Source organism: Haliotis rubra, unplaced genomic scaffold, assembly GCF_003918875.1.
Source record: "Haliotis rubra isolate DU_JTF1 unplaced genomic scaffold, ASM391887v1 Scf99, whole genome shotgun sequence".
In the NCBI taxonomy this organism is placed as follows: Eukaryota; Metazoa; Mollusca; class Gastropoda; order Lepetellida; family Haliotidae; genus Haliotis; species Haliotis rubra.
In genome coordinates, this window is record NW_025767734.1 from 1,648,894 (window position 1) to 1,661,670 (window position 12,777).

A 12,777-nucleotide genomic window follows, 5' to 3' on the forward strand; every position below is an offset into this window, starting at 1 on the left:
ACGAATGCAAATCGATGGAAGGGAGATTAACTCTAAATTGTTTTTCTTGTTGTCTGGTACTCCATACTATTATCCGATACCCGTGTTCAAACAGTTCAAAAATTACCATTGAGGTGTTCGGTAAGATAAATATGTTGTTCACTGGTCCCTCGGGGCCCATGGGTTGATGTACCCGGGGTTGATGTACTTCGGGCTCAGGGAACATAAACAAACATTGAGGGTACATCAGCCCATGTCCCCCCTCGAGACCAGTGAACAACTTATAATATCTATATGTAAGTTCATTGGTTGACACATATTATTGTATCCCGATTGCATAGATCAATGCTCATGTTGTTGATCACTGTATTGTCTGGTCCAGACTCGATTATTTAGAGACAACTGCCATACAGCTGGAATATTGCTGAATGCAGCGTTAAACAACAAACCAACCAAATCATAATAAGTGTTTGGTATAAACATAGCTTACTGTTGAGGTGATTACACAATGCCATTTAGAAAGTTGGGATTGGGATTACACTTTCTTAGTAAAGTATAGATTCTAGTACTTTTGTGGGTTGAGTCCCATCCGGGATTCGAACCCGCACCCTCAGAGTCAGGCACCTAATCGCCAGCACACAAAGTCAGACGCCTAGACCGCTCAGCCACCGCAGCTTCCACAAAAATGGAAGTCGGACAACTGGTAGTCTAGACTGCGGGCTTTGTGTACCCCTCTGATAAGTGTTAATTGGCGCGACTCCCACGGCTGAAAGCAATGATTACACAATGCCATTTAGAAAGTGGTCAAATGTAACATATGTTATATTTGGGAATTCACTTTCTTACTGTTGAGGTGTTCAATAAATGCAGTCTGTAACTTAGCCACTAATCCAAAGACCAATAAAATTCAACTTCATCTAGTACGCCCAGCAAATAAGTAATATGATTACTCAAAACACTACTGAAAAAGACAGCCATTGACAGCCACTACAGACATGTGCCAGCTGAGAGCAAAAATTTACCACTTTATGTAATTCAGGTTATCATCAATGATAACCAATGTTACGGCTTTGTGGGGGTGATTTTTAATTTCAGTGATATCAGGAATTTGTAAAGAGGACTGAAATATTTTAGTGCTTAGTTTTAAACTATTGACACCAATATTATATCTGTGATATGGGATAAATACAATGTAGTCTGTTATCCATTTATACTACACTTGAACATGTTTGTGGCATTTTATTAAGAAAGATACTTGAGTGAGTGAGTATGACTTTACACCGCTTTTAGCAATATTCAAGCAATATCACGGCAAGGGACAGCAGAAATGGACTGCACACATTGTACCCATGTGGGGAATCGAAAACAGGTCTTTGGCGTGGTGAGCAAACGCTTTAACTACTAGGCTACCCCACCACCCCTTGTAGAAAGAATACTTACAGATAGCCTATGTTTTTTTTCAAAGTTTTGTTTTGATAATTGCTTATGCGCTCTGGCAGAGCCATTCATGTTTCATTCATCAACCAGAACTAGAGTGTCTTGTGAAGTTCTGATCACAACGTGTTTACAAGTGTGAGTACAACATTAGTACGATGATCGTCATGGTGGTTACTATGTTCAGAAAAATCTTTACAATTTTATTTCATAATATTTTAGAAACAAAACATATTTAAAATTAGACTTAAATATGAATAATTTCCTTCTTGGCGATTCAAAGTTGAGTATCCTTGAAAACCACCTTTTTATAATAACTAAAGCGTTACATTCAAAATTGTCATTACAATAAGACTATTCCCATATTTACCCAATTATTACCACTAATAAAATATAATCACAACATAGAGAAATTCATTTCTGGAGATAAGACCAAATTTGCAGAAAAATGGGCCCCTATACTAATAAGTAATATAGATGGACGCAAACCAATGCTTGATCATACCATCCTTTCTCTCCTCTATTTTCTTACCTTCGTACATCCCTAAACCTCTTTCTTCGTACTTTATTCATACACCCATAAATCAAGTCGTCTCTCACTTATTCCGCAGCTTAAATATATGTGTTGTAAAATAAAAATAAAATAAAAAATCTATATCCTGATAATAAGTCCCACTCATTCAAGTTCTAATGGGGTTTGTATCTCCTATACATTGTCCAGTGTAAAACCTGTATATTAAGTAAATGAGCTTTTCACAAGCTTTTAATATTGTAAAGATTTAGGTTAAATGAACCTTAAAATTAAAATCAGTTTTGTCAGAAAGTCACTTTGGACCGACATGTCATCTGACTAACTTGTTAACTGATTATTGGTTCAGTTAATAATTATTATAGATCTACCTCCAGGCCTTTCAGTTCTAATACTTCCTCTGGTAGATGCAAAAGTCCCTTGTTGCTCAGATCTAAAGTGTTAGCACCGAGAGCTTCTACTTGTCTAATAATTTGTAGCACTTCCTCCTCTTGTTGTCGCGTTTTGGCAAGTGCTCGTACACTCGGAGAATCATCCCTCGACTCCAGATCTATGTCAAGTTGTTGAAGTTCACTACACGGTGATTCTGCACCCGAATCAGACAGTTGGTCTGATTCGGTGCTCTTCTGCAAATTAGTCATGATAGCGTTAGAATTATGCTGTAAGTGTTCATATTCTCAGTTGATGCATGATGTCTTATTCTTTTCCAAAGAAATCTCACACATTGCACCTCGTCCAAAATGGCGGAAAAGCTGTCTTGTAACTATGGCGACGTTGAGTTTATATACTATTCTAAATACAACTGTTTATATGTATATGTAATCGTAACTAAATGCCAAAGTCGCAGATAAATAAATATATATAGACTCAATTCATTTACTACTCGTGCATATTAAAGTATCAATGAAACTGTGAATAATTACTTGCTACGTGTTATTTGTACACACACACACGCACAAAACGCACAAAGAGCGACAATGTGTAACACAATCCAAACAGCCATGCATTGAAATTTTCACTACTTATCTAACCATATTTTTAATGCCTAATTAATGCATAATACCTCATCTAAATTCTTCCTTATTGTGTTTTACTAATTTTGGTTGAAGATTTTGAGTGACCGGAGCAACAAAGGTTTCCATATTTCTCGCAACCAATGTAGACCAGATTAAATCTGATTTAACCGGTGCATAATAAAAGGTAACGCAGGGTAGTGCCCAACAGAAAACGCACACAATGCAACCTTAGATATAATACAAGATGGTTGGCATTTGAGAGCCTAACAAGCGTTTCACTGTTCAAGAAAGCTAACATTTTTTTTTTTGCTTTCCTATTTAATGGATATCGGTCAAAGCGGCTTCGTATCTGCATCATCATGGGTTTAGAACTACATCTATTTCATATGAATAACACAACAACCCTGAGAAGACAATCGTCTTTTTCGGGTTCCAAAGAGACGCAAAACAGTAAACAGGCGCGAAGCAAGACATTTTTTTCGTGTAAGTCCAATAGGTTGCAAAGCTTTTTATATTAATAGTATTAAGGACTTGGCCAACCTTTTTAGCAACAATCATGCGTAAACCCGGGCTTTTGTTTATAATGGTAGCTACGCCCCTGGTAAAGGACAAAAGAAAAAATCAGAGCGATTTACACCAATAAAGAACAAACTAAACAAAACAAAGCAAAACAAAACAACCCTTCATGACATCCAATACACACCACGTCATAGGAGTAATGCGATATATTTGATACACAAATCAACAATCACCGCATAGTTTGACATGATATGACCTTTGTATTGTACATTTCTTCTTCAAACTGATCTCCTATTGGTTGAAGACAAGCCGTGCACCTCAGTCCTGATCATATTTCCCAAAATGTGAATCATATATTTTGTTTAATTTAGTATATTGCAAGATTTTCTTCAAATCGTTGTTGTTTTATTTATAATCTGTGCACATCACTAATATTATTATTTGTCGCAATACCTGTAAATGTGTCACCAACATAACTGACCTTCCACTTTCACATCCATACTTCGCTTTCAGTCTTTATCGGTGTTATTGTAGTTTCAAGTTTCACACTTCATACACACGTTTGAATAATTCATCCAGATTCATCGTAAAATATAGCAGTTATTCTGAAAACCGACTGGCGTATGTTAGAAACATAATTTTGTTTCAAGCAAATAGTATCGATTTGCAAATCACGTGATAAATCATGTGACTAGGTGACCCATGCCGTACAAAATGTAAATATTTATGAGATCACGTGATGTTTATATTCAGCCAAACTCGAAAGCAGCACATGCAAGAGACACACGCTTGTGCGAATTGTCGATAGTGAGAAAAACTATTTTCATTCACTTGAATAGAATTTCTTGCGAGAAAAAAATCAAGGAGATTCATTTATAGCCTGAGGCTGTCCTACACAGGAGTTGGTAAAGCTGCATTGATTCATTCCGTTGAAAAACTGATCTCAACTGTAAAGTGAAAGGATCAATGCTGTGACAGTGGGTACGGGAAACAGCTCTCAGTGAATAGAATGGCTGTAAACCCATCGGATGTATGTCAATGCTGAACACAGCACTGGACTAACGTACAAGGATGACATATACGCTGTGAACGCTCGGACTAGCGCCGTGTAACTTTATTATCACTGCGCATCGTGACTTTTCTTTCAAGCTTAGACCACCGAGGTTGATGGTGGTCCACTGAAATCTCAGCAAAATTGGCTGTACAATGGGAACGGGGCATTCGGCGCGGAAGGAATCTTTCGACGCGAATGGAGAAGGTAAGAATTAATTGAACAACCACCTGTATTTGTGACCTCGTCAGTTTGGAATACTACTAATAATTAGTCTTTTTACGTATTCGAAATATCTTGTCGATTAAGCATAAACAATTTCTCCTTCATTCATTGGCATGGAAAAATGATCTTTCACGGAGGACCCTGTCATTTAAACGAAAAATAGCTTGTCATTGCAACCGTTTCATTTTTTGTAAGACCTTGTCATTTAAACGAAACAAATCAACAACGCATGTCATTGCCAACCGTTTCGTTTTATGGAAGACCTTGCCATGTAAACGGAAAAATACATTCTCATTGCAAACCGTTTGGCGTACAGATCACTGTTTGTTTAACACTGTTTGTACTTGGAAATGACTATTTAAACAGTCATTTCAATGTGCAAATAGTGTTATAATGTGATATATGTTCATAAGATGCGTCATCTTAACAATTATTAAACAAGTGTTTTAGTGACGTTCTTTATAAAGGTGTGTCAACTTTTAGTTCCCCCGTGGGCAAAAATATGACCTTTAAACTTACCAATGGTTATGTGTCCACTGGAACTGTGCCAATAGTGTCATATTCTTTTCACCATTTTAGCAAACGTAAAAGAACATGTAGCATAATCCTTGGGAAGGGTAGACAGCAAAATGTCATATAATCATATAATAACACATTTTACTTTTATTTGGGAACACAAGAGGGCCTTCCATGACATTACACACTCACAGGGGGCGGTGGGGTAGCCTAGTGGTTAAAGCCTTCGCTCGTCACGCAGAAGACCCGGGTTCGATTCCCCACATGGGTACAATGTGTGAAGCCCATTTCTGATGTCAACGCCATGATATTGCTGGAATATTGCTGAAAGCAGCGTAAACCCCAACCCACTGACTACACACACACACAGACTGACCGTTAGATTAACACCCGGTCTCTGAAGCATAGATTTGATAAGACAACTAACTACATATAAATGGAACAGGGCCGTTATGAGATGATAGAATCCAGGAATGTAGAATCTAGTCTTGCTTTCTTCAGTCTCAAACAGCCAAATATAATATGGAAACTATAATAAGTCAGGAACTGTCAGAGGGACTTGTCGACAGGATCAGGCGGCGTATAACTGGTTTTATAAGGTTCCTGAATTCAGTGTTGGTTTTACAACATGAAGTGTGTCGTTTTCGGTCTGTTGCTCTATTTAAAACGAAACAAGGTGAATATGCATATCTTGATAATCACAAAAATATGTAATTTGCCGCCCCGCCATTTGACAGATGGGATACCGGGACATAAAGGGCCTCAGCAAACTGTAACTGTCCTGAAAGGCGACTGAGCGGCACGGGTGTCCAGATTCGGTGATTTAGTTTATCAATCACTGGATTGTGTCCAGGATTCACTAGTGATTTGGTTTATCAAGGTTTGTCTGGTCCGGACTGGATTATCTATCACTTGTCATTATCTATCACTGGTTTTCTGGTCCGGATTATCTATCACAGGTTTGTCTGGTCAGGATAATCTATCACAGGTTTGTCAGGTCCGGTTTATCAATTACTGGATAATCACTAGTTTGTTTGGTCCGGATTATCTATCACTGGTTTGTCTGGTCCGGATTATCTATCACTGGTTTGTCTGGTCCGGATTATTTATCACAGGTTTGTCTGGTCCGGATTATCTATAACAGGTTTGTCTGGTCCGGATTATCTATCACTTGTTTGTCTGGTCCGGATTATCTATCACTGGTTTTTCTGGTCCGGGTTTGTCTGGTCATTATCTATCACTGGTTTGTCTGGTCCGGATTATCTATCACTGGTTTGTCTGGTCCGGATTATTTATCACTGGTTTGTCTGGTCCGGATTATCTATCACTGGTTTGTCTGGTCCGGATTTTCTATCACTGGTTTGTCTGGTCCGGATTATCTATCACTGGTTTGTCTGGTCTGGATTATCTATCACTGGTTTGTCCGGTCACGGATTATCAATCACAGGTTTCTCTAGTCCAGATTCAGGTATTTACAGTCCGCCGCTTTACATCTAGAATATTCTATGTGTAACAAACACGTATACAACGATGCGACATCCGTTGCTTCGTCACAAGGACGGAATTTTACACTTTCCGGTTTCGCAGGTCCAGGTCACAGGACCAGCTAATAACATTTCCGGTCACAGGACCAGCTAATAACATTTGCGTTTCTCGTAACGTGCTGAGCTCTGATGCTATATATAATGAAGAATGTTTCCACAGGGTTTATGAAATATCAATGGATACAGCTTAAAATTGGATAGATTGAAAGACTAGCCGAGAGGCGATTATATATTTAGCAACATTATTTGATGACTTATTAATGTAAATCTACACTATTAATGTAGTTCTGTACCATATTACAGATAACAGATATAGGATTCTAACAATATGAAAACTTTAACTGTCCGCATTTTATTTGACAGAGGCGATTCATTCGTGCACATGACCTCAGTAGGTTCATGTGTCCTCAGAACCTAAAGATCCACCGCCGCCTTACAGCTGGAATATTGCTGAATGCTGTGTTAAACATCAGACAAACAAAACCTAAAGATCCTGGTTGTAACCTCTCTTCAGCAACCCATGCTTGTCGTAAGAGGCGACTAACGGGATCGGGTGGTCAGGCTCGCTGACTTGTCATATCCCAGTTTCGTGATGATGCCAATCACTGGATGGTCTGGTCCGGATTCGATTATTGTATCCCATATGCGCAGATCAATGCTCATGGTGTCAATTATCGGGTTCAGACTGCCGTCATAAAGCTGGAATATTGATGTGGGTTAAACATTACACATGCACGCGCGCACGCGCACACGCACACGCACGCACTCACACACACACTTCGCAAACAAACACTCACGTACATCTTGCACAGTGACAAGTCATGATCAACTCAACTCGTTCTGACTGATTATTCGCGATTGATTTTTATTTAAATAAAACACATTGAATCGTTTAACCCGAAAACAAAATATTTTGTACGTATGTTTGAGTTTACTTATAAAAAACAGGATCCGTTTCTATGTGACACGTACTGTCGTAGTTATACGGTCGCTGTGTTGACGGAAACATAGTCCATTTTACCATGAAGGCTCAGTACATGTCAGTTATTAGAAATATCAGTGTAAACGTCAGATAGTCATGAGGGAAATATGTGCTTGAATGAAATACATGTTTGTGATAGTAAATTATTCTGTTCTGTTCAGCCCCTCTTTCCATTTTCAACCTTCAATGAAACATTGAAGACACGTGGTCGATCCGCTGCCTTTTACCATGAGTGAGTGATTAAATATAGTTTTACGCCGCACTCAGCAATATTCCGGCTTTTGGCGGCGGTCTGTAAATATAATCGAGTCTGGACCAGATAATCCAGTGATCAAACAGCATGAGCATCGATCTGCGCAGTTGGGAACCGTTGACATGTGCCAACCAAGCCAGCGAGCCTGACCACCCGATCACGTTAGTCGCCTCTTTGACAAACAAGGGTTGCTGAAGACCAATTCTACCCTGGACCTTCAGTTTTGTGTTACAATGAACGGTGACATCTGCTCCTATACGTTGTAATGTCTCTCTCTCTCTCTCTCTCTCTCTCTCTCTCTCTCTCTCTCTCTCTCTCTCTCTCTCTCTCTCTCTCTCTCTCTCTCTCTCTCTCTCTCTCTCTCTCTCTCTCTCTCTCTCTCTCAAATGACATCATTTGACGTTCTTAGATTCGACGTCGTTCACGAGGATCTCTTTGTGACAGTTAATATGGTGGTTGGGTGATATCCTGTAAGTTTATGTGACATTAAGCTGGGAACAGATGTAAAGCTGAACGAGACCTACCAGAGAATGTTGTTATTATTAGTTTGTATTTTACTGTTTAAATCCTGGTTCATGACCCTGATTCACAAACATAGCGTCTGTCGGGAGAGCGGAAGGTTCAACCCTGTCGTCGTTGTACCAGTCGTCTAAGGCGCTGCTATTCGCTGTGCAGAGTTGCGTCCCTTTGGTACTCTGGAGCCTATGAGTCGAGTCGCTTTCCATGACATTACACTCTGACAGGGGGCGGTGGGGCAACCTAGTGGTTAAAGCCTTCGCTCGTCACACAGAATCCCCGGGGTCGATTCCCCACATGGGTACACTGTGTGAAGCCCATTTCTGGTGTCCCCCGCCGTGATGTTGCTGGAATATTGCTAAAAGCGGCGTAAAACTAAACTCAATCGCCGTCCTTCTTCGATTCCCCAGACCGCTCCTATACTGGTTTCCCATTTCTCGATACTGCTGTAGTCAGCGTATAATGTCACATCTTGTACCCAGCGTGTTTTGATAGCTGTCAAGAAGGAGGTGCTGAATATAATGAAGCAGCAAGGTATTATATTACGTATAAAAACCACTGTTTTCAGCGACAACCCGGAGTATATTTTATTCATGTTACCTTGGTGTCGTCTCATGTCCGTTACACATTTTCTGCACTCACTACAACCTGTTCACCATGGTGAATGTCACTGGTTACCGACGCGCACAAAACAAAACTCGTGTGGATAATCGGGGCTGCGTAAAGACGGTTGGTGAAATATTTGCTTCAAGTTGTGAGTTGTTGAGATTGTGACAATTGTGATATATATGCGTTGAGAGTGGTATAAAACATAAGTGTATCACTAGACAAGCATAGGGTAGCAGGTCTCTCTTCTGCTTTACCGGACAAGCATAGAGCAGGTCTCTCTTCTGCTTTACCGGACAAGCATAGGGTTGCAGGTCTCTCTTCTGCTTTACCGGACAAGCATAGGGTAGCAGGTCTCTCTTCTGCTTTACCGGACAAGCATAGGGTAGCGGGTCTCTCTTCTGCTTTACCGGACAAGCATAGGGTTGCAGGTCTCTCTTCTGCTTTACCGGACAAGCATAGGGTAGCAGGTCTCTCTTCTGCTTTACCGGACAAGCATAGGGTAGCAGGTCTCTCTTCTGCTTTACCGGACAAGCATAGGGTCTCTCTTCTGCTTTACCGGACAAGCATAGGGTTGCATGTCTCTCTTCTGCTTTACCGGACAAGCATAGGGTAGCGGGTCTCTCTTCTGCTTTACCGGACAAGCATAGGGTTGCAGGTCTCTCTTCTGCTTTACCGGACAAGCATAAGATAGCGGGTATCTCTTCTACATACTTTATACCTGTGCAAGCAATCGAACCGGGATCCTTGGTATGGCAAACTAACGCTTTAGCCATTGGGCTACCCCGTCTCTCCGAAATCACCGCTAAAACGACTAGGCTTATGCAGACTAACGCTGTTGATCAGCATTACTGATCCCAGCTGAGGCGTCTTTAAGTGGTAACATAATTTAGATAAGATTTAAAAAAAGTTGTAGCCATATTGAAAATGTCAGTTTTATAAAATTTGCTCAGCTATTTCTGCATGATCGTATTGTGCAGTTTGACATATGTAATTGGTATACCTAACAATAACACGTACTGGTTTTCCGTGCATAATATACTGAACAGCAAAAGAAACGCAAGTCAGGCTTTTTGTCAAGTTTTTAAATAGAAGACAACCAAAATTGTGTCTAATCATCTATGCTATAGAAAACACCATCAATTTAACAGCTGAAAGTGGCTGTTGACATTGAATTGCAATAAGTTCAATTTGATGACAGTCCGTCAAATGGAGATACCAATGAACGCAAAAAGTGACAGTCTCTCTAGTAGCACACATAGCCACCTTGAGCTTGCACACAGGTCGTGCAACGATGCCTCATTGAGTCCACTCGAGTCTGAAAGAAAGCCTGATGCAAGTTGTTCCACCCAAACACCAATCTCTGTTCCAACTGTGCAAGTGTGAGTGGGTGTCTACCTGCAGCAATCCCACGTCCAATTTCGTCCCAGAATGTTCAATGGGAGGCATATCCGAGGAACGAGACGGCCATGGAAGAACACTGATGTTGTTCTGAGCCAGATAAACCATCGACACCCTTGCTGTATTAGGGCTGTTCCCCATGAGAACTGGTATTTCTGCCAATAGATCGCAGGATCTATATGTATCATTGCGTCACAGACGTCCGAAAAGATCCCTGTTTTGGAGAGATTGTTATTTCTTTGTCTTCGTAATCCTTGTGTTGCCTTTTACGACATGCAGGTTTTACTGCGGACCAGTTTTAACCAGGATTTTCACGACTGAGTGAAAACAGACGAGATGTCATTAGTTGTCATGAAATCGTTCTCATGAAAAACACACAATGTTATAATTCTTGCATTCAGCTTCAATGTTCTAGCATAATTGGGTGGTGGTGTAGCCTAGTGGTTACAGCGGTTACAGCGTTCGCGCGTCACGCCGAAGACCCGGGTTCGATACCCCACATGGGGACTATGTGTGAAGCCCATTTCTGGTGTCTCTCTCCCCACCCCCTGCCACGATATTGCTGGAATATTGCTCAAAGCGGCGTAAAACCATACTCACTCAGTCATTATGCATGTGTTTCACACCCACTATTACAAATAGTCGCATGCATCGGGTCAATGATGTCCTTTTGTTCGCTGCTTGGCGAATATCCACATGTCAGCGAATGACACAATCGCCCTCGAATAATTAGTGGTAAATGTTTAATGGAATATTGGAGATTGTGTTCTATGCAATATTTACAGACGGCGTTCCTATGTTTTTTGTACGGTACTACGCAAGTGCGGGTCTTCGTTGATATTCAATTAGAAGCGAGCTGACATTACCGTGTGGACTGGGAACCGTCTTGATTAAATATATTCCGTTATCTTAGTCCTGTCAAAGACACCCACGCCTTGTCCATTCAGGTAGTTTAAACAGCGGTGCCTAGACAGAATCGTTCCTAGGCAACCCTGAGAGGCGGGTAAACAGGTCGGGTGCTGGTCCTCGTGACTTGACGGCGTGTGTGCTCATAATATCAATCACTGGATTATCTGGTCTAGCATCGATCATTGTCAAGCCACTGTCATATAGCTGGAATATTGCAAGGACGACCAAGGTCGTTCCTTTTACAAACTAAGTCGAGGATAAGTGTTGTTTTGTCTGTGAATTGATCTCTGTGGTGGTTGACACATGCCATCGTATCTCAATTGTGTAGATCGATGCTCATGGTGTTGATCACTGGATTATCTGGTTCAGACTCGATAGTTTACAGACTTACGCCATATAGCTGGAATATTGCTGAGTGCGGCGTTAACCTAAACTCACTCATTCACTCGCACCCAATTGCGTAGATCGATGCTCATTGTGTTGATCACTGGATTGTCTGGTCCAGACTCGATTATTTACAGACCGCCGCCATATAGCTGGAATATTGCTGAGTGCTGCCTTAAACAACAAACCAATCAACCAGCCAGCTTTGTGTACAATGTTCCTACTATCCCCGATTACTTAAAGGGCACGGTGTTACCTGTTGTCGATTTCTTTATTGACTCCTGATTTAACGCAGCGCCTATCTTTACAAGTACATGTTCGAGCCAGAGACGCTATATTGCTGACATATAGAACTATTCTGTTCTTTGAGTTTTTAAACACAACCCAGAGTACGTGAGCTGCTGTACCTATTATATTTACAATAATTCCAACCGAAGATGGTCAGTGGCATTTTTGGCCTTGACGATGGCTTTTTGTTCTTTTCACCAGGTCAGTTCATTAATTCGGCAGGTAGGTAGGTTAGTGGTTAAAGCGTTCGCTCGTCACGTCAAATACCGGGTTCGATTTCCAATATGGCTGCAATGTGTGAAGCCGATATCTGATGTTCCCCCGCAGTCATATTAATGGAATGTTGCTAAAGCGGCGTAAAACCATACTCACTCACTCCCTAATTCATGAATGCCTCTTTGGTAAAGGTTTGCATCTGTGTGCTGAACCTTCCTATGGGACACTGCAAACTTGCTAAAACCATCGACGCGTCTTGGTAAATGGAGCAGAGATATAGACAGCTCTGTCAGTGACTAGCGACTACGAAGAGTGTGATTGGGTTTGGAATAAATGATGTTATTCTGTTGATTCAACTGTGAATTATCAGTAACGACCTGGCTTCTGCAAAACAAACTTTAAGCTATGT

The 12,777-nt window shown here is 40.9% G+C and overlaps 2 protein-coding genes across 2 annotated transcripts in view; one reads left to right on the forward strand and one right to left on the reverse strand.

The window, feature by feature from the left end:
• Nucleotides 1-2,699, reverse strand: part of LOC124265686 (leucine-rich repeat-containing protein 27-like) — a 33,621-nt gene extending 30,922 nt beyond the window's left edge. The window contains exon 1 of the mRNA XM_046700485.1: nt 2,314-2,699. Within this exon, the coding sequence (XP_046556441.1) occupies nt 2,314-2,583 (270 nt within the window). The 5' untranslated portion in view covers nt 2,584-2,699. The remainder of the gene's footprint in view (nt 1-2,313) is intronic.
• Nucleotides 2,700-4,241: 1,542 nt separating this feature from the next.
• Nucleotides 4,242-12,777, forward strand: part of LOC124265644 (serine/threonine-protein kinase 32B-like) — a 155,398-nt gene continuing 146,862 nt past the window's right edge. Inside the window, exon 1 of the mRNA XM_046700437.1 lies at nt 4,242-4,735. Within this exon, the coding sequence (XP_046556393.1) occupies nt 4,684-4,735 (52 nt within the window). The 5' untranslated portion in view covers nt 4,242-4,683. The remainder of the gene's footprint in view (nt 4,736-12,777) is intronic.